This window comes from Pan paniscus, chromosome 3 (genome assembly GCF_029289425.2).
Source record: "Pan paniscus chromosome 3, NHGRI_mPanPan1-v2.0_pri, whole genome shotgun sequence".
Lineage (NCBI taxonomy): Eukaryota > Metazoa > Chordata > Mammalia > Primates > Hominidae > Pan > Pan paniscus.
The window spans coordinates 80,883,556-80,905,612 of NC_073252.2; the positions used below are offsets into that span (position 1 = coordinate 80,883,556).

A 22,057-nucleotide genomic window follows, 5' to 3' on the forward strand; every position below is an offset into this window, starting at 1 on the left:
TAGAAATCTAAAAAGATTACAGGGGATTAAGTTTGATAGGGAAGAGGTACAAATATTGAGTTTTGATGTCTCCAATGTTAGGAGGTGGCTCCAGAGAGGAGAGGAGGAATCTCTGTCCCAAGAAGACTTAAAAGGAGTGGTTTGTGAAGTAGCAGGAAAACCAAGGGAGTGTGTATAAAACTGAAGTAAAATATAAGGGGAAAAATAAAGAAAGGAAAAATAAAGAAAGGAGGAGGGGTTGATTTAGTCAAATGCTCCTGACAGATGAAGTAAGATAAGAACTTAAAATTGACCACTGTTTTGACTGTTTTGATGGAGCAGTTTTGGTGGTGTGATGGGTGTGAAAGTCTGATTGAGTGCATTCGAGAGAGAATGGAATAAGATTTTTCTGGGCATTTGTACATGGAAGCAGAGAAATTGCGATGGTAGAAGGAAGGAAGTAGAAAAATGCTAGGAAAAAAATACTTTTAAAGTTGGTGGGAACAATGCTGTATATAAGGAAAAACTCATGGTACTGACAAAAGGAAGTGGACCCTAGGCATGAAAAGCAATTTATTGAGATAGATGATGGAGTGAATAAGAAGAATCAGAGGTACCGTTGATAGTTTTTTTTTCAGAAGTTCAAATATAGTATAGAAGAGAAAGAGAAAAGTTTGCCTTTCTTTTTTCAAGATTAGACCATAACATGTTTTTCTTTCTTTCTTTCTTTTTTCTTCTACTGGGATAATCTAGTACAGGATATTTAACATTAGATTGGTGGGAAGGCATAGCTGAAAGAAATATGTCTTTGAGAAAACAAGAGAAGTTTGAATTCAGAGTGCAACTTTACTATCTTATGTTCTTGGTTTAAAAAAAAATATATACTATATACTGGTGCTATAATATATTTATATTTTCATTAGGGTTAGGATGTATCCATTGCATTTGGTGTTTCCTGAAATAGACATTGTAAAATCTAGATTATGGGATATTAGAAAATTGGTGGATATTTGGGTAATACTTCACTGAGTTGTTAGATTTCTTTTAGATGAGAAAATACATCTGATTTCATTTGTATATATCATTAAACATCACCGCCTTATACTCTAAGCCTTTCTTATATATTTATTCTATAAGCCACAGTTACACAGAATTGAAACCTGAATTAATAATTCCTGGTATATGACACACTTTCATTATTGGCCCATATGTAGCCTTCTTTTTATACATCTTTTCATCTATTCAATCATTTATTAAAATATAATAAACATACCAGTTAAACCACCAACCAGCACAAAGTGTAGGACTTGGACAACTCTTATTCTGCTATGTGGTCTCCTCCAGCCTATCTTCCTGTCTTCTCCGTCCAAAATAACCATGATTTTAAGTCCTTTTAAAATTATTTCTTAGTTTTCCTTTGAATGTCATTTTAGGTTGACTATCTTTATTTTAAAAGTTTATTTTAAATATTTAATTGTTTTGAACTTGCTATATATAATCTTTTGATGCTTTTAACTTAATTATATATTGCTAAAAATCATTCTTATTGTTGCATATTGCAATAGATCATTCATTTTGACTGCTGTGTGATATTCCCATTGCATAGAAACCAGCTTATTCATCTGCTCTGTTGGCAGTAGGCTTTTTGCTTGTTTCCAAGATTGTGGTGCTGTGAATATCCTGGCCCAAATTTCCTGCTGTAAATGTGCAAGAGTTTCTTTTGCATATATATCAAGAAATGGATTTTCTGGATCTTAGTGTAAGTGGGAGTTGACAAGATAATGCCAAACTATTTTTCATGATGAGTTTACAAAATCAACTCCCATTTACAGTTTACAATGAACATGACATTCAGGATCCAGATACCCTCTTTAACACAAGATATATATATCTTGAAATGGTATTTCTTAAAATGGCATTTTATTGTGAAATGATTTGAATTTTTCTGATTCTCACTATGTTTTAACGTGATTGAATATCTTTTCCAATCTTTATTGGCTACGATAATTTTCATTCCGTGAATTACTTGTTTTTATTGTTTGCCCATATTTTATTTGTGTTGTTGTTCATGCTTTTCTTATTTATTTGATGGCTGTAATTATTTACAAAGTAGACCAGGATTGATGGATTATATGACATGGGAGGCACTAATCTTTAATGTCTTCTAAATGAAAGAAACTTCCAGAACTTTATAGTGTTTTCCGCTTTCTCAGTGATATCAATGGGTATCTCTTGTCTGTGTTTAGTATTCAGGAAGGCTTGTATTTGTATATTTTGTAAATGACAAGCAAAGAGATTTCTTAATGTATTTCACTTAGGATTCCTTGTTGTATCGCTTCAAGTGTCTTCATTTTTGGAGATATGTAACTAGTATTTTGTAAGATGATGGTGGATGCATGGATAAGGTGGCTGGGAAATTAGAAATGTTTCCTCAAGTGCATGGCTGGGGAGGCAATATGGAAAATGAGGATGGACTAGTTTCAAGATCAGCAAAACACCCTAGGTTTTCTCATGATGTGGCAGCAAATTAGACATCATTATTGGAGTTGAAATTTCAAAAATGATTCCACCCTTTAACCATATCTGTACTGCTAAAGTTAAGTAAACTGGGAAATTATCTGATTCATTGTTAATTGCCTTCCCTCTTTCCCAGCAAGTTAGACTCATTAATTAGATGGGAATATTTCCCTGAATTTGATCTTGCTGGTCTTGGCTCTTTCTTTCCCAAAAACTGTTGAATCATCTTGTTTACTTTACAGACTGTCAACCATTAGGTATTAAAAAATATATTCCTACTACCAACAAAGTAGAATTTTAAAATAAAAGATGTCTTTGATGTTGCACAAATGCATATCAAATTATGGGAAGAAATCCTTCCAAGCTCAAAATTATCTGGTTTCCATGTAATTATACTCTGAGTAAGGTTGATTTGAACATCCTAAACTGTCGTATTAGAGGAAGTGTCTCTAAGAATTATTCTTAATTACATAGTGACCATTATTCATTGACAACTGATTTATCAGAAGCCTATTACATTTAAAACCTGTGATTGGTCCTGCCAGAGGATACAAATACAAATAAGACAGTTTCTTAAAATGGGGAATATTTTTAGTTTAACTGCTGTGGAAAGTAATTCTGTTAATTTTTCCTTTTGATGGGTTTTTAAATCACTGCTGGGATGATATTAGGAACATGATGAAACACAGTTATTCAACGCCTAATATGTGCAAGGCATTGTGCTAGTTTGGGACTTCAAAAAGGATTAAGATTTTGCCTTTACTGTTACAGATAGAAAGACCCAAGCAGTATGCTGTAATAACAATAATAGTAAAGGCGTGAAAAGCGCTTTGAGAAAATACTTCAGAAACTAATGAACAAAGCAGGGAATGTAGGTATAGCATGTTATATTCTAGATATGAAATTCCACATTTGCTTAAGTAATTAATAACTTATTATTGGTGATATAATGTAGTATAGTAAAGCTAGCACATGCTTTGGAGATCAATACAAGGGGTTTAGAATTCTGGCTCTGTCATACATTATTTAATCTCTGTGAACTCAGTTTCCAGATCCATAACATTCTCATGAGGATAGCGCCTTTGGAGGGTGTCATGAGGATTACATGAAATAGTATATGGGAAGAACCTAATAGCCCACTTGGAACATAATTCATCTTCAATAAGTAGTAATTATTGTATCTTCGCTTATTGTTCTTTGGAAAATACCGACACCCTGTGAGCATACCAGCCCCTCGATCTGTCCAGTCTTCATCCCCACTGCCACATCCCTAGTCCAAGCTGTTATCACCAACTCTCGACTTGACCAACATGGCAGTCTCTTAGAAGAGCCCTTCTTCTACTTTTGCTTCCCTGTAATGTATTGTCAATACCACTGTCAGAATAATTTTGTAGAAAATATAATCTAATCATATAAACTCCCTTACTTCAAACCCTCAGTGGCCTCCCAATGACTATGGGATACAAATCAAACTTCTTACCACGACCTATAAGTAAAGACAGAGAAAGACTGAATATCAGAAGAAGAAAGCTCCAGGAAAGAACATAGGAAAAACGATAAATTTTGGGTTCTCTAAGGCTGCTATAAACAAAGTACCACAGACTGTGTGGCTTAAACAATAGGAAATTAATTTTTCACAGTTCTGGAGATACCAAAGTGTAGGCAAAATTGGTTTCTTCTAAGTCCTCTCTCCTTGGCTTATAGATGGCCATCTTCTCTCCATGTTCACATTGTCTCTGCTATGTGTGTGTGTGTGTGTCTGTGTCCTAATCTACACTTCTGATATGGTCACAGTGATATTAGATTAGGGCCCGCCCTAGTGAACTCATTTTAACTTAAGTATCTAAAAATTCTATCTCCAAATATGGTCACATTCTGAAGTACCAAGAATTAGGACTTCATCATAGGAATTTGGAGGGAATACAGTTTAGCTCATAACAATACTCTATGTAGCTCTCCATCTTTTACTGATATATCTACAACTTATTTTCCTTGTAGTTTTAACTACAGTCACCATAGCATATATTATAAGTATGTTGCTTAAAAGATGCCACTTTTTAGAATACGAGTTCAGGGGTAGGTGTTCTATCCACTGTACTCTGGTTTTTATTCTATCATTGTGGCTTTTATTTCTCAGCATTCTGTCCCTCCCTTGCTTTGCTTCAGCCCCACTGGCCTCCTTTCTAGTCCTTGAATACACTCAGCCCTTTTCCGGTCTTTGATCTTGTCCTCTTGGAGTTCTTTCTGCCTGGAATCCAATTTCCCTATCTCTTGCAATGGCTCATGCTCATTCTCCAAGTTTGAGTTTAAAAGTCACTGCTTTGAAGAAGCAGCTATGACTGCAAATCAGGAATGGCCCTCCCAGTCTCTCACTCTTACCATCCTGTATTTTTCCTCTTAGAAATGATAGCATTCTGTCATTTAGTTTATCTTTTTACTGCTGTATTTATACTCTGACTGCCCTAATGGCACCTTAGCTCTTTGAGTCAGGGAATTCCTGAGTCTTGTTTACCAATGTAGCATCAGAGCCTAGCAGGGAACCCAACACACAACTGGCACTCATTCAGTAAACACTAATTGAATGAATGTCTGAAGGAAATCCCTTTACAATCAAATGTTTTTTAGGATCTCACTCAGTCTCAAAGATCCATAGGACCATATAAGGCAAATACTGAATAATGAATGTCACAAATGCTAAGGTTATAATTTTGAACACAAAACATTATTCAAGAATCATTGAGAAAGTAGCATGTTATGCAAGAATTGGAAAATGTTCATTATTATCATGGAATCACTGTAACTATAGAACTATAAGAATTAGCATACGCCCACACACTTTAAAATAAATGTATAAAGAAAAATATCATTGGCCTAATTCTTTTCTCTTCTAGACTCCTCACTCCCCTGAAATACGTATGATATTAATATTTTATAGCACATGGTGTTGTAAATACTATCCTAGAAAACAAATGAACACTGTAAAATAGAGTAAAGTGAACAGCCTCAGCTAGGAACTTGTTAGAAATGCAAATTGTGAGGCCGCACCTTATGCCTAGTACTAAATCAGCATATCAGGGTGTGGAGTTCAACAATCTGTTTTAACAGACATATCAGAACCACTTCCCTAAACCAATCATCAAAGTAACTTTTGATTTCTCAAGAATCTTGTCAAATAATCTAGTTGTCAGGACATAACCAACCTTAATTATTCGAGTAACTTATCACCGCTTGCCCTGACTTGCAATGACATAGTGTTTCTGCTTTTTAATACTCTGGCAATTGTCCTTAAGAAACTAACACAGTGATTTGTTTCACTGTTGAACCTATTTGAGTGAAATTGCTATCTTCTAGGGTTCAGCACACATTACCTGCTTCCTGGATTACCTAGCTATTCCTGGAACAATTTGACATTAATGAGCTTATTACTATCATGTTTTGCTGTTGTTGTCTCCAATTTTTCATTCAAATAAAAATTTAATTAACTTTTCTGCTTTCCATAGATGTAGTCTTGAAAACATTAAATCTCATGTTAGCTAAGCCTGATTCAGACTTTTTCTCTTACTATACTGCCTAAGGCTCTATTTTTCTTAGGATACTTATTCAGTAAAGAATTTTCTCATTCTCCCTCGAGCTATCTTTCTTTGTGTGGATCAATCTTCATTCTTTAGAAGAAGAAATATTCAGACTCATTTTTATGAAGATAACTTTAGAGCTAAGGCATTAAGTGATACCAATTTCTCTCTGCCTTTTTTTTTTTTTTTTTTTGGCATAAATCGCATTTCCCAAGCAAGAATCCAAGTGAGAGATTATTTCATCTTCATAGCAAATGTCATTCTTCCCAGTTATGGAATATCTAGCCTCTGGCTATACAGTACTATAAACCATTGTTTAAGGAAGTTATGTTCAAGGGCAACAATTTTTATATTTTTGTTGTATTAGAATGCTGTATTATGCATAGTAATGACTACTGTCATTATTGAGCACATTATGTTCTAGAGACTGGGACAAATGACTTACAAGTATTATCTCAATTAATACTCATTAATATCTTTACCTATGAGGATATGTGACTTGAAGATGATATTACTAGAAGATGTTAGAACCAAATTTGAACTCCAAACTTTCTGATTTTAAGCTTCATGCTAAACTCAGATTGTGTTAAACCCAGATTGTGTTCCCTTGTCTAAAATCTGTGTCAGCCATATTGTCATTATGCTCCCACATTTCTCTTCTGCCAAAACACCAATGTGCTTCTTTACAAACTAGTCTTATTTAGATACGGGAAAGAGTCTCAGTAGTGGCCACTGTCAGAAGCAAAGGGAACCTCACATGGAATGAGTACTTTCATGAGAGAGTCGTTTTGCTGAGCATCTTATTTCAGCAATTTCATTTGATCGCTATCAAAATCTTGCCTGATGGTTGTGGTGGCTACTATTGAGGAGTTAAATAACTTGCACAAGATTGTACAGCTAGTAGGTGGCAGAGTGTAAGTATCTGTCACTTGTAAGAAAGTTTGTCTTTGATCCCAATCAGCAGTGGATCGTGTGCTTGTTGATAAAGGTGACATGAATCATTTTTAAAATTATTTACTAGTATCCTCAGCTCTCCAAGGATACATTCCTTACAGCTGTTATGGTTTTTCTCTTCTTTGTTCCTGTGGCCACACTTCCCCTTTTTAACAGCTCACTTCTTTATAGAGGCCAATCAGATGATGGACTATAAAATATCACAAAGGTTAAAAGCTTTTGTGTCTCTGCATTGCCTGTTGTAACAGTACCCAGGGGTGACGTATCTTTGAAGAAACAAGGTTCCTGGTAAGTAATTGGGGTTTCTTTTTGCCTGTAAGTAAACACTGCTTTCTGGTCTTGTTGCGCTTTGGTCTACATTTGTTTTGTAGAGATTCATTATCTCACTGAAAATGTAAGATGCTTGTAAAAACATGATATATCATATCTGTATTTACTCTGTAATTATCTAACCTTCCCAGCCTGTAAAATTGGTAATTATGTTTTCACACTTATTTACTTCATACCCGTTAGGTCCTGTTACAGAAGTGAAAACTGACATATATGTCACCAGCTTTGGACCTGTTTCTGATGTTGAAATGGTAAGTATTTTCGAAGTTTAATGTACCTTTTGAGACTTGAAGAAAACATGTAGAAAAGAGGGCAATTAATATTTATTTTGTTGTCAATCACACAAAGCCAGAAACCTAAAGAATCTCTAATTAAACTTAAGAATGTATGAAGAGTAAGACATTGAATCTCATTCAATTTGCATTTCAGTTGTAACATTTGAGTACTTGTTGATTTAGAGTCATTCTAAACAAAGAGAAGAACTTTCCTATTACTGGTTCCTATAGCACAACCTAGGGTGCAGCTTTTTTGCTTTCCTTTTTACTTTTCTTTTCTTTCTTTCTTTTTCTTTTTTTTTTTTTTTTTTTTTTGAGATGAAGTTTTGCTCTTGTTGCCCAGGCTGGAGTACAATGGCGGGATCTTTGCTCACTGCAACTTCCATCTCCCAGGTTCAAGTGATTCTCTTGCCTCAACCTCCCAAGTAGCTGGGAATGCAGGCGTGCCCCACCGTGCCTGGCTAATTTTGTGTTTCTAGTAGAGATAGGGTGTCTCCATGTTGGTCAGGCTGGTCTCGAACTCCTGACCTCAGGTGATCCTCTCACCTTAGTCTCCCAAAGTGCTGGGATTACAGGCATGAGCCACCGTGCCCGGCTGTTTTTTCTTTAGGAAACTATTGAGGAGGAGAAAATTAGAGGTGATAATTAGTTTCAGTATGAACTAGTCGTGTACACTATTTTGTAGTTTTCATTATATTTAGTATTTCATGTTGATCTAATTGCTTGCTGCCCATCCCAGCCCTTCTGCCTCCTTCTCACTCATGTTTAAGAGCTTAGAATACGAAGCACTGGTCAGGAAGAATTCATCCATACAGTTGTGCTCTCTTATATTAAATATATTTAGTTTGCAAGACAAAAAACTTACTTTAGTTTATTCATTGATTTAAAGCTCCTAGTAATTTGAAACCCTTGAGTTATTTGACTCATTTTAATAAACTTTGTGAAAATAAAATATCTCTTACAGATATTATTTTGTCTTTAAAATGCCTACAATTACATGATTAATTGTGCATGATATTTTTTACACTTTAACTGATTTTTGCTATCTAGTCTAAAGTAAAACACAATTGTAACTACCTGGTACTGGCAGTTTTCTTAAATTATAGCAAATTTATTATTAAATTATTAGTATGTGTGGTAATTTATTTATCTTATGAATGTAGAAGATGAAGGTATCCAGATGGATAAAAGGTATTCTAATTGCTGAGAATCTTTTTGCTCCATTGATTCAAGATCATTCCTGCTCCTATTAATTTTATTTGGAGTGGTCTTTTTTTTATGAGCATGAAGGAAGACAGAATTTAATGCATTATTTTCACATACTTATGTGTAGTCATTTGCAACTTAAATATGTTCCAAACTAATTGTCCTAGGAATACACAATGGATGTGTTCTTCAGACAGACATGGATTGACAAAAGATTAAAATATGACGGCCCCATTGAAATTTTGAGATTGAACAATATGATGGTAACGAAAGTGTGGACCCCTGATACTTTCTTCAGGAATGGAAAGAAATCTGTCTCACATAATATGACAGCTCCAAATAAGCTTTTTAGAATTATGAGAAATGGTACTATTTTATACACAATGAGGTAATATTTTTTACTTCTTCCCTTCCTTTTTTATTCTTTTCTTTCTTTCCTTTCCTTTCTTCCTTCCTTCCTTCCTCCCTCCCTTCCTCCCTCCCTTCCTCCCTCCCTTCCTCCTTCCCTTCCTTCCTTCCTTTTCTTCCCTCCCTTCGTCCTTCCTCCTTCCCTCTTCCTTCCTATTTTAGAATCTAAAGTCACAATTATTTTTTAAAAGGGTTGATTTTATTTAATTGCATTTTTCATCATAGACTCACCATAAGTGCGGAGTGTCCCATGAGATTGGTGGATTTTCCCATGGATGGTCATGCATGCCCTTTGAAATTCGGGAGTTGTAAGTTATAATAAAAATTTTGCTAGAATTTATGATTACCTCATGCAAGCTAATATTTACATATGTATTTTATTTTTCATAATCCAACATTTAAGTCATGGTACATAACAAAAACTGTCCGGTTTTATTTCTGGAGATTTCATTAACTAATATTTTATAATAAAGAAATAAAAACAACCTCCTTTCCCCACAACAAACAAAAACCTATTTATACAGATAATCTAAGTAGTCTTAGTCACAATTGGCTGGTGATCAGTGGTGAAATTTAGGGACCTCTGAACTCTACATGTTGGTAGTGTTACACAGAAAGTACAAATTATATAGATAAATATATATATAATTGATATAATTATAACACATATCACTTCAGATAGATAGATAGATACATAGATAGATATATAGATATTCTATTGTAAGCAGTCCTTCATAGCTAACTTGGAAGAAGTCCATAAAAGGTTCAGAGCTTCCTGACACAGTATAGGTTAAAATGACAGAAGCAGCACTGTTAGCATAACAGTGACTGAAGCATGGCAAAAGCATGGTAGGGGTGTGGTCTGAGTTAATATAATGCCTTATACAGCACATTAAGGAGTTTGGATTCTATCTAAAAGCTATGGGAAGCCTTTGGAAGGTTTGACAAAACAGTGTAGCTTTCTTTGACATTTTACAGTTCCACTTCCGCTTTTTTTTTTTTTTTTGAGAATGGGTGGTAGAGAGGCTGTAGTGGAAGAAGCAGAGAAGAAATGGAGGCTGTTGTTTTAGTACAAGCAAAGATGGCAGTGGCTTAGACTAGGATGGTACTAGAGAGGAAAGTGTGAAATAGATATGTTTGGGAAATTTTGTAGAAATGAAGGCAACAGGATGAGATGAATGGATAGAAAACAATATGAGATTCCTTCCCTTAAGCTCCCTTCTCTGAGATGGCAGCAAAATGTGATTGCCTTTTCTAAGGTCTGCCTCACATTTTCAATTCAATCAGAATCTACTAAAAATAGATGCTGGCTTTTACTATTGCTTCAGATTCTTAGTCGCACTGATTGTGAAACTGTTGCCTGCTGTTATCATCGCTCATTGCTTAACTTAATGAGAATCGGCAGTCACTATTCTTTTTATAACCCCTAGTAATCACAATATTCAGTGGGCTAACTTGAAGCCAGAGAGTATTATGGTCTCTTACCAATAATTTAATGAGAGAAGATAAAGGCAGAAAAATACATAGACAGGGTGATCTCATTGGGGCCAGAATTAAAATCCATTTGTGCTGTAATCATTCAAATTTTACCCAAATTAGTTCTCATGTAGAGGAAGTCCTTTTCACTCCCCGCATCCCAACCTCTAGTTCTCAGAAAAAGCTCTCTTCAGAAGGACTTGAACATAGTTCGTGTTCAATCAGGGTTTGCATAAAATAAAGAAATTGCACATTGGAAGCTGATGTTTTTGGATTGGGAATTAAAAAGAGAGGCACACCATACTCAGCAGGTAAGGATTTTTAATTAATCTGGAAAGAGGAAGAAAAAACAAAACACTATTTAAAACCCCCATGCTTACAATTCAGAGGAATTAGAAAAACCAGGAAAGATAAAGGTTATTCTAGCAAGGTGGGGTAGCCAAAGGAAGGATACTTAATTTGCAATATCATAGACAAGAACATAGTATACAGAGGCTGTAACAGTTTACTGAAGTGCGAATATATTTCTGGAAATAAATGCTGACACATAATATAACTGAATGGTGCTAAAATGACAACACAAGCCTCATAGTTTGTTTCGTAAGGTGCTCTTAGGTGTCAACTCCTTTTGCAGAATTAAATGATTCCATTGAGGACCTACTATGCTATAGCCATTTTAGGATGGTTTGGAGGGAGGTTGGCACACAATTCATTTTGGTTCTTTTGAACTTACTTGTGTGAGAGCCAAGCTGTCTGTTATGGGCAGACTGGTAAGCAAGCAGCTGTTCTCCATTTGCACAGAGTGCCAAATAATAGAAAATGGGCTTAAATTGCCACCGGGAGAGATTTGTTGAAGATGTAAGGGGAAATGTCCTGATTGTAAGAAATTAAAGGTAGTGGAATTGGTTGTGTATTTATATTCCCTGGACAGCTTTACAAACAACATAGCCAGTTGTCACTGTACAATGGTCCCCAAACACAGTGGATATTGCCCAGAGGCAGAGTTTGGAACAGGTGACCCCAGGGGAGCTCTCCTAACAGTAGGATTTGTTTGGTTTTGTTATTGTATTATTACAGGCAGCATTTCTGAATAGCAGAACTGTGTTAGGATGGTATTGGTCAAGCACTGGAAGTGAGTTAGAAGTATGGCTTCGGGAATTTAATATATATGCTTTTGAACTGTTTATCCTACTGGCATGGACACACATCCAAGTGTATTCATGCATATGTAGCATTTTAGATGCTTCAGTTTTAATATCTCCTCCTCCATCATTTGGCATAAAAAATAAATACTGTTGAGTTGCAAGGGTATTTACTTAGTCTCTAGTTTTCTAAATCTTAAACATGTTTGACTAAATTATAGTGAACTAAATTATAGTGACTAAATTATAGTGAACATTGTTTTCATTTATTCCATCTTTCTTGAACAAGTACTGTTTTTAAGTGTTGACCACTGATGTGGATGAAAAAGGAGCATTGACTCTAACCACATTCTGTGCTCTCTTTTAGATGCCTATCCAAAGAGTGAGATGATCTATACCTGGACAAAAGGTCCTGAGAAATCAGTTGAAGTTCCGAAGGAGTCTTCCAGCTTAGTTCAATATGATTTGATTGGGCAAACCGTATCAAGTGAAACCATCAAATCAATTACGGGTGAGATGTGTAATGATTAAAGCCGACATGCTACTTGGTGTTAGCAATAAAGTTTTCTCCTGACTTTTTCATTGAAATAGTTAATTTTTTCAGGAGGACAACAAACATTTTCCAGAAATAGAGTTGATGCATGAGTTATAGCTCATAATTTCTTTATATTTATAATCTTACTTTAGTTTAAAATACATTCTGATTTAGTAAGATGCTAAAAGTGAGTTGGTTTTCTTATTCAGAAATGAAAGCCAGTAATCAAACATGTTAAAATTATTTTCACAAAATTATGTGGTAGGAAATCTGATCTTGTTTTTTGTCTTTGCTTTGTTTCTGGTTTTGGTTTTTGATGATTTTTGTGGGGCTTTCCAAAAATTTTCCTTTATCTTGCCCAATTTTGTGGTGCTACTTTCTCTCATTTTCTGAAAGTAAACAAAAATCTAAAACTTAATTACAAAGTATATTATGGGTATACATTAAAGTTATCACATGAGTAGGGGGAATGTTTATTATTTATGATTCTTGGTCTCTCTTTTCTTTTGGAATGTGAATAGAAAGAATTATAGAATTTAGTTTTTAATCATATTTAGTGGAAAAATTAGCTGATTATTGCTTGTTCTAAGACTGTTCCTTACATACACGTATCATCAGAAAAAATATTTTTTATGATAGTTATCTTTGTTTGTTTTGGCCATTGTAACAAAACAACACAAATAGGGTGGCTCATAAACAACAGAAATTTACTTCTCACAGTTCGGGAGGCTGACAAGTCTAAGATGAGGTGCAGTCAGATTCAGTGTTCAATGAGGACCCATTTCTTCGTTCACAGAATAGTACCTTCTATGAATAAGTCCTCACATGGGGACCCCAAAGGTGTAGGGAGTGGGTGCTCACACTGGGGCCTCTTTTATAAAGGCACTAATTCTATTCATAAAGGCTCCACCATCATGGTTTAAACACCCCAAAGCCAACCTCCTATTATTACATTGGCTATTATGTTTCAACATCTGAACTTTGAGGACCACAAACATTTAGACCATAGCAATAGTTAAACTTTATTCAGCAATTACCATCTGACGGGCACCCTTCTAAATTATTTCCATGTATTTTTTCTCATAACCATCCCATGAAGTGGATACTACTATAACATTTATTTTATACATGAGAAAGGTTTAAGCACAATGTATTTGCCTAAGTCATACAGCTAATAACTGGCAAAACCCAAATTCACATCTAAGTGTTATGACTTCTGAGTTTGTGTTCTTAAAAGGTGTTGACTGTGAGATAAAATGCTAAGATTGCATTAGTAGAAAATGAGTAGTTTTAAGATCTGGAGCAAAGATGTGAGGTAACAAAAGTTTTTTTTTGTTTTTGTTTTAAGAAAAAATGGATAAAGCAGTGTTGTGAAGGAATGATGAATGTAAAATAGTCAAACTGAAAGGCAGTGAGAGGAATGGTGGTAGTCAGGGGCCTCCGGGAGGGGGAAACAGGGAGGTATTAGTCAAAGGGCATAGTATTTCTGTTATGTAAGGTGACTAAATCCTAGATATCCACCGCATAGCAGAGTGCATATAGTGAACAGTACTGTATTGTCTACTTAAAAATCTGCTGAGAGAATAGATCTCAAATGTTCTTATCACAGAAGATAATAAATAAGAAGGAGGGAACTTTTGGGGGTGATGTATATATTTGTGGCATAGATTGTGGTGATAGATTAATGAGTGTATACTTATCTCCAAACTCATCAAGTTGTATATATTAAATATGTACAGCTTTTTGTATGTCAATCATACCTCAAAAAATTGGTTAAAAATTAAACATAAATAAGATAAAATGGAAATTTATTATGGATAAATAAAATTAATACATAAGCCTTTGTTTTTAAAAAGGAATTTAGCCCACTGTCTCTTCTATTAAGACTACTTTGTATAAGTCACACACTGTCTTTGTCATAAAATCAATGGCACTGCTCCTCTCTCCTAAATTTCCATTACTTTTATCTTTATGACACCTGTCATGACTATTATCATTTTGAGGAAACCTTCTTCACATCAATTATGAAACAATACAGTAGCTTTCTAAAGGGCACTTTGCCTCTCATCTGTCCAGGAAAATATAGTTTTGGAAGGGCATTTATTTTCCAGTCTGCAAATGGGATTTAGAACACATCTGGTAGGATGTGAGGTTTCTGAATGCTGGCCTCATGGTTTGTGAATAAGGCCACTGCTTCCTAGATACCTTTCTTCACATATTCTTTTCAGATGTAACAGTAAAAACACTTATCAACAGCTACCAGAAATCTTATGGTTTATTGTACTTATTAGTTTTTCAGGTTTTTGTCTAAATGCCAGTAAAACATGCTTGAACTCAGGGGTGTTATATATGCCTGTATGTTATACACGTCTATATTTTTCTTCATATAAAGAACATTTAGAAATTCACCTCTTTCCTAAAACTATGGTAGCCTCTCTCTAAGCTTGTGACTGTGTATGAAATCTATATATGAATGAAATTTAAATATATTTATATATAAATATGTATATTTATTACTTTCTAAAATTAAACTTTATATTTTCATAAATGTGTGTGTATGTGTCAGTGTCTGTGTATGTGTAACTGTGTGCATTTCTATTTTTTTCTAGTGGTTTTTCATAGAAGATAGGTCTAAATGCTGTTTCTAAAAAACGCTGAAAATGAAAGCTAATTGCCTTAGCAATATTAGACCATCAAAATAGAAAGCACTACAGAAAATTTTTAAAAGTTTTAGCCCAATTTGTTAAATTGCTTAATCATTACACGGAACAAAGTGTTTTTCTGTATAATAACATTCAATATCATTTTCTCCCTCGTTAGGAAACTACATACTTATTGATGTTTGTGTAGCTATGCACAAAAGAGAATTTCTTTCCTTAGAATCCTGTTTGTTAGTCTGAAATATGTTTATGAAGCCATTGACTAATTGCCTGCAGAACCGATAACACATTTTCCTCCTGTTTTCTTGGCAGGTGAATATATTGTTATGACGGTTTACTTCCACCTCAGACGGAAGATGGGTTATTTTATGATTCAGACCTATATTCCATGCATTATGACAGTGATTCTTTCTCAAGTTTCATTTTGGATAAATAAAGAATCAGTTCCTGCTAGGACTGTATTTGGTAATTGCAATTCATTTCTTGGGCGTTTTTGTTCACATTACATTTTATTCATGATTCATGGGATATTTCCAAGAAAATCTTAAACCCTAATGCATCAGGCTATCCTGAATAAGGAATCACATGGCTTTCATTTTTATCTAGCCAGTACAAAGTAATAAAGCTTGGGGAGATTTGGGCATCCTTCCTTTCCTCTGGGGCCATGCATCAGATTTCCCTTGTTGAGAACCAGACAGGCATAGACCAAATGTGAATCTGGACATAATCTCACTTTCAGTGATATTCTTGGGCTCCTAGTATAATGCTGTGTAATTGAATTAAAATTGTATCTCCATGTTAAAAAGAAATGCACTGGCAGCTTAAAATAAAACAAATAAAAGTCATGGCTGAATGAATATGAAAGCCTTAGAATAATTTAGCTTTTAATGAAGAGGAACAAAATGCAAATGGTTTAAGTGCATTGAATTGGAAGGTATTATGTGCTTAGTTTATAAGCTCATATATTTACGTACTTCTTTTTTTTCTAAACATTGTTTTTTCTTTTTGTTTTTATAGTGGCTTCGTATATACTGTATAGTATTCTGAACCATATAAAGTTCAGAGCATATGAGTTTACAATTTTTATAAGTTAATGTGTTCTACATGTCAGTCATGCTTTTAAATAGTAAAATTTGTTATAATTATATTTATTTTAGTTAATGTCTTTCTCTATTCTTTCTCTGTTCATTGTGAGTAACAAAACATTCAGTAGTAGAATAAGAAGGAAAATGATCAGAATTGCTCTGGAATGGTGGTGTATTCCTCACAAGAGTGCCAATTCCTCTTTGATTTTCTACCTAGTAGGATCACAGCCATAGTATAATATCCTTTATCACACAATAGCTGAAGAGATGCTGGTGCGAAGGAACTAAATAGAACGGGAACTTTTCATCCTACCTCCCCATCCTTTTCGAGAACTATTGATTAGGGTGTCTTAGTGTCCTCAATGGATCTGAAATACTCTAAAGACAACTATCCTCCCTTTAATCTTAGGTTTCTCTAAGAAGGTGTTGGAGTATGAGGATGCATTAAAAAAATAGAAAGAAAAAGTACTGGAAGTATACTGGAGAAACTCATATAGGGGGGCAATGGGGGAGGGAGGGTGTGATCTTAGGAAAGCAGTGAGGAGGTATAATGGTACCTTAAAGAGTTATAAGGGTTCAATTAAAGAATAATGGCACAACTCAAAGTGTTGAATAAATTTTAGCTCTTAAATGTAAGTTTGAAAGCAGAAGAGAGAACAAAACAAATCTAAACTGTGGGTGTCAGCAAGTCTAGGTTTAAACCCAAATCTGCCACTTATTTTCTCCATTCATAAAATTATTACAATACATCTCACCCTCATAGACTAGTGAGGATTTAAAAAGTTATGTATAGTTCTCAATATAGGGTATCTGGACCACTTAGTTTGTATGAATTACTTTCTCCAATACTTCTCTTATCTAAGGAAGATAGATTTTGTTCTGACTTAGTTTCCTTGACTTTTAAGTGTTTTAAAGAAAGCATAACTTTCTAGTGTTGTATTATTGGATGCTCTGCTAAGTTCTTGATGTTCATTATCTCATTTAACACTCAAGCTAATTTTGTGTCTTTACACATCATCTTTTGAGGCACTCTGACTAGGCAAGAAGTATCTACTGAAACTGAGCATCCAAAGTCTCTTAACTTTTTTCTTGTACAAAAAAATACAAATATTTCTGGAGCTACCCTCATTAAAAATTTAAAAGAAAACCCAGAAGTTTCTATTATATTTTACAAATAAAAAAACTCTTGTATACATTTTTAAAAAATGATCCTAAAGAGTGTGTAGAACAGCAATTAACGATCCATCATAGGTGCCTGTAATCAAGAGGTGATAGTGTCATAAGTGCAGAATGTGGAGGCAGAAAGCCTACCTTCTAACCAAGGGACTATCACTTATTAGCTGTGGACCTTCAATAAGTTACCTTTGCCTGCTTCCTCATGTGTTAAAACAGGATGAATGATTGCACTTACCTCACAGGACTGCTGTAAGGATTAAATGAGTTGATTTAGAAAAGCACTTGAAATAATGCCTCACGCATAGTAAATATGATTTAAGTGTTATTTATTAGTATGGCATTCCATGCTCCTGTCTACTTCATTTGAGAATTATTACTTGATAGGTTAATGTGACTGTCTGCCATATATTATTATTATTGTGATGACTTGATAACCTTTTATGTATTTCTTGATTGATTACAACATGACAGGTACTGTTCATCTCACTTGTCCCAAAATAATAGAAATTTCCAGTGGTGTGGGGAAGGCTAGTATTGATTACACCTGTACTCACCCAACATTTCCTATCCAAATAAGATATTTTAAGAAAACGACGTAGCAGGAAGTAAGGATATTAGTATTACTAGTACCAATGATAAACAGATTTGCCAAATATTGTTAACAATAATTACTCAGCAAGGTAGTCATTATTTTTATAGTTAAGGGAAATGACTCAAACATATTAAGAAACTTGTATAAAATCAAATTGTAATTGGTGGACCCAAGACAATTTCTGTCTAACTTTGACAACTCAGTCAGTCTGTCTTCACAGGAGGTGTGGGGATGTGGGGGCTTGTGGAGAGTTCCAGAACTGCTGAGTGAGATTACATGGATATGTGCTAAAGATGCTTTGTGGGTGTTTTTTTTTTTTTCATTAGAAATTTACCCATCTTTTGTGCCCATGTGCCAAGATATTGTTTTCAGTTGAGCAGACAAATCATGTCTGTAATTAAGTCTTCAAAGACCTAAGATGTGTCAGACTGATAATTATTAGACTATCATTGAGGGCCTATGAAGGTACTTTCTTAGAAAAGTTAAGTTTTAAGTACTTAGGAGGAAATTAGCAATCTATTTTCATATGAGATTTAGGTAAATATTAATTCTGGGCAAATTTTTTTCTTTCCTAACTCTTATTTCCCTTTCCACTCATAAGAAGATAATTTGTTGGGTCAGAGACATCATTAGAGACTGTGTAAAAACAAAGCAAAAAAAATCAGTGTAATAAAAGGAGCAGAGTGTCCTAAAAATCTCTCCAAAGGCCTTCTATCTCCAAAGCTGTATGCCTCTAAGTTTTCTAATTATTCCAGTATAGTAAAACATTAAACACAAGTAAATGCCAGCTGGCATATCTTAATCATTGCTATTTCATTTTCTAGGAGTGGCCAGCCAAAAATTCACTCTTGTGTACAGTCTTTGCCTACTCTTACACATCCTCACTCAGCTTTTGGGCCAGCCAATATGGTGCATATTCAGCATGCTAAATGCAGGGAATGGCATCAATAATTGGATATATTTTTTAAAATATGGCTTTTAAATGTGTTCAGGGTAGATGCTGGCTAAGCCATACACGACAGATGAATTGTCTTCCTGGATGCAGAGGAAGCATGGATTCTTATTCTGAAGAGTTGGTTTCTGTTTGCTATTCCACTGGTTTTCATAACCCACCAGTATAATAAACCAGTATAATCCACATCACCACTTAACTCATGAACCTGGTGATCTATCCTCCTAAACAATTGGAAAGTAATTACTGAATTTATGGGTCAATAACTGCATTAGTATTCTGTTTGCTTGACATTGGTAAGGACATTTATTCACATGATAAGAGGAGAAGATGAAGAACACTACTTCTGATCACCAAGAAAAATAGTCCTATTACAAAAAAAAAAAGTTCAAAGTAACATAGGGAATCTTAAGTTGCTTGTATTTGAATTTGAGTATGCTTTTTGATTATCACACTATGGTCTGTGTAGAAGTTTCTGAGTACTGAGTAGTATTATTATTTATACTGCACTGTTCATATTTTATTCTAACTGTTTTTAGCATTGTTTCTATGACATTAGAGGAAAAATATTGCTTATATATCTGAGAAAGTTATAGAACATTTTTGAATTCTTAATACCCCATTAAATTTAAATTGTTATGAACAAGAAAAACATTTTCATGTATCGTCAAACGTAGCTGAAAATTTTCAGTTATTTTATTGTTTATTCATATATCTCACAGCCAACATGGGAATGGTGCCACTTTTCTGAGATTCAAAATGAAGGCCTAAATGTTCCAAGGTCTCTTTCTGAAATAAAACCCAATAAATTCACAATATAGCATTTTCATAGATATGTAGATATTTATATATTTGAATAAACTCATTTTATAATCTATTTTAGACTAATAAGAATGCTAACAATGTCACAAAATATTTTTAAAAGGGAATACAACCAAATTCTCAAGTTTCTTTCTCTGTATGGATTCTCAGATCTTTATAAATGATGTGTAGCTCATGTGCTGCACAGTTGCTCCAATTTTTCATATTCTAAGCATTGAAGATTTAGAAGAGACCGGATTTCAGAGAAAATGGATTGGTGAGGAACTGGAAAAATGAGTTTTTATTTCCATGCATTTATCTTGTGCCTAGCACCATGTGACATTATAAACCTGAAGCAATCTTAGGCTTGTCTACCCTCAAGAAGACTATGGCTAATAAAGCTGTGGAAATGAGGATTACACACCTGTATCAGTTAAGGAACAGTAGTAGGCAGAATACAACCAAATTCTGAATTGAGGAGACAATATTATTTTCTCCAAATCAAAATACTGTATTCCTTTAATATTGCATCGGACTCATTATTTCTTTGGTCGAACATGCATTATTTGCCTTTCAGCTGGGGACTGGCATGGATTACAATATGCAGTTTAAATGCCTTCAACATCATTGTTCTATTATTATCATCATCACCATCCCCAAATTTGTTGTGTGTCAACTTCAGGAGCTATCCTAGTCGTTATATAGAATCAGTTTAAATGGATGTAGCAAATCCTCACAAAAATTTCCAGACTTAACTGCATAAAATGGATTAGACAGACATATATAGATGCAGAAATAGACAAGTGTTCAAATATTAGCATTCTTAAATAACGTGTTACTCTATAGTACCAGTGGCAAGGAGAATTTTTTCTGCTAAGAGTGGGAACTGATATTTTTTCCAAGCTAAGGAGAAAGCTTTCCTGGATGTGGTGCTTCAGAAGCCTATTGATGGAGGAGAAGTACTTCTGTTCTTTTTGCAAATATTTTCCAGCCAGTTGTAAACTGATGGGTGGTATAGTTCCAATATTTATAATGCCAAATTGCTCTGGAAATCTATTCGTCCAGTAATATAACTCAATTGTTTTATAAAAATGAGGCTTCTGCACAACTAGTAAATTTAGTATTTTAATTCAATAGATAATATTTAAAGATAAGAAAGACCTATGTATAATTCATGCCTTTTCTGGCAGTGGTTCTCAATAGCAGTGGGCCATGCTTAACTCCAGAAATTCTGATGCTCAAATTTAGGAGGCCAGTGTTGCTCAATTTCCATTCCTGGATGAGAGTCAGTGCTTCAGTGAGTTACTCTTCCTGATAGGTGTGTGTCTGTTGAGTCCGTTGGGTGTGTTGGCTCAGTTTCCAGTATCATCCCACTGTGTGCTAGCTGCGTTACATGCTTTTAACCTTTATAGAAAACCCAATCAGTAGGTATCAAATAAAGCCCAAAGAATTTTCCAAACTCAAGGCAAGACATATTAAGCCAAGTATGAGAAAAACTAGGATTAGAACCATATCTTTCACTCCAAAGCCTGTGCTAATTTTATTGAACCACTAAGATTCCAATTCTCCATCAAAGATGGTTTTCTTTGAGTTATTGTAGTTTTGTTAACCCTATCCCACATGATTTTCTAGGTTTTTGTTGGTGGTGGCGGTGCTTTTTAATACAAATGATGGTAAGGTGTTTTGTCTCTCTGCTCTTTTGCTTTGAAGGAATAACAACTGTCCTCACCATGACCACACTAAGCATCAGTGCACGACATTCTTTGCCCAAAGTGTCCTATGCTACCGCCATGGACTGGTTCATAGCTGTCTGCTTTGCTTTTGTATTTTCGGCCCTTATCGAGTTTGCTGCTGTCAACTATTTCACCAATATTCAAATGGAAAAAGCCAAAAGGAAGACATCAAAACCCCCTCAGGAAGTTCCCGCTGCTCCAGTGCAGAGAGAGAAGCATCCTGAAGCCCCTCTGCAGGTATTTGACTTAATCCACCTTCAGTTTAAGATTTTAGCTTCTTGGTCAGATTTATTTTGTCAGGGGAACAAACTGAGAACTTAAAAATCCTGATATCAACTTGTAAGTCATTTAAAAATCCAGAAAAACATAAAAGTAACTGTATGAGCTTCAAGTTTATGTTGGTGATTAACAGCTTAAAAATTAAACAGCTGTGACAGAGCTAGATGTAGGTGAAGCTAATTGTTTGAAAGTTTCTTTCGGAGTTACAGGTTTTTTTTACAGAAAGGGGCAAAATCCCATGTATACTATTAGGAGGAACCTGTGGACATCTTTAAGTGAGTTGAAAAAACATTTTAATAGAGTTCATTGTGCAAAGCAAAGCAGCAGTTTTTGTTTGTTTCTTTAAAAATTGCTTATGTTTAACTTTTGTGACTACATAATAGAT

General features: G+C 34.6%; 1 protein-coding gene across 1 annotated transcript in view; it reads left to right on the plus strand.

Annotated features, from left to right (window-relative positions):
* The window catches only part of GABRA4 (gamma-aminobutyric acid type A receptor subunit alpha4), a 75,486-nt gene that overhangs the window by 6,982 nt on the left and 46,447 nt on the right, over positions 1-22,057 (plus strand). The window contains exons 3-8 of the mRNA XM_003816023.6: positions 7,536-7,603; positions 9,001-9,221; positions 9,467-9,549; positions 12,227-12,370; positions 15,367-15,519; positions 21,371-21,630. Coding sequence (XP_003816071.1) covers positions 7,536-7,603; positions 9,001-9,221; positions 9,467-9,549; positions 12,227-12,370; positions 15,367-15,519; positions 21,371-21,630 — 929 coding nt within the window. The remainder of the gene's footprint in view (positions 1-7,535; positions 7,604-9,000; positions 9,222-9,466; positions 9,550-12,226; positions 12,371-15,366; positions 15,520-21,370; positions 21,631-22,057) is intronic.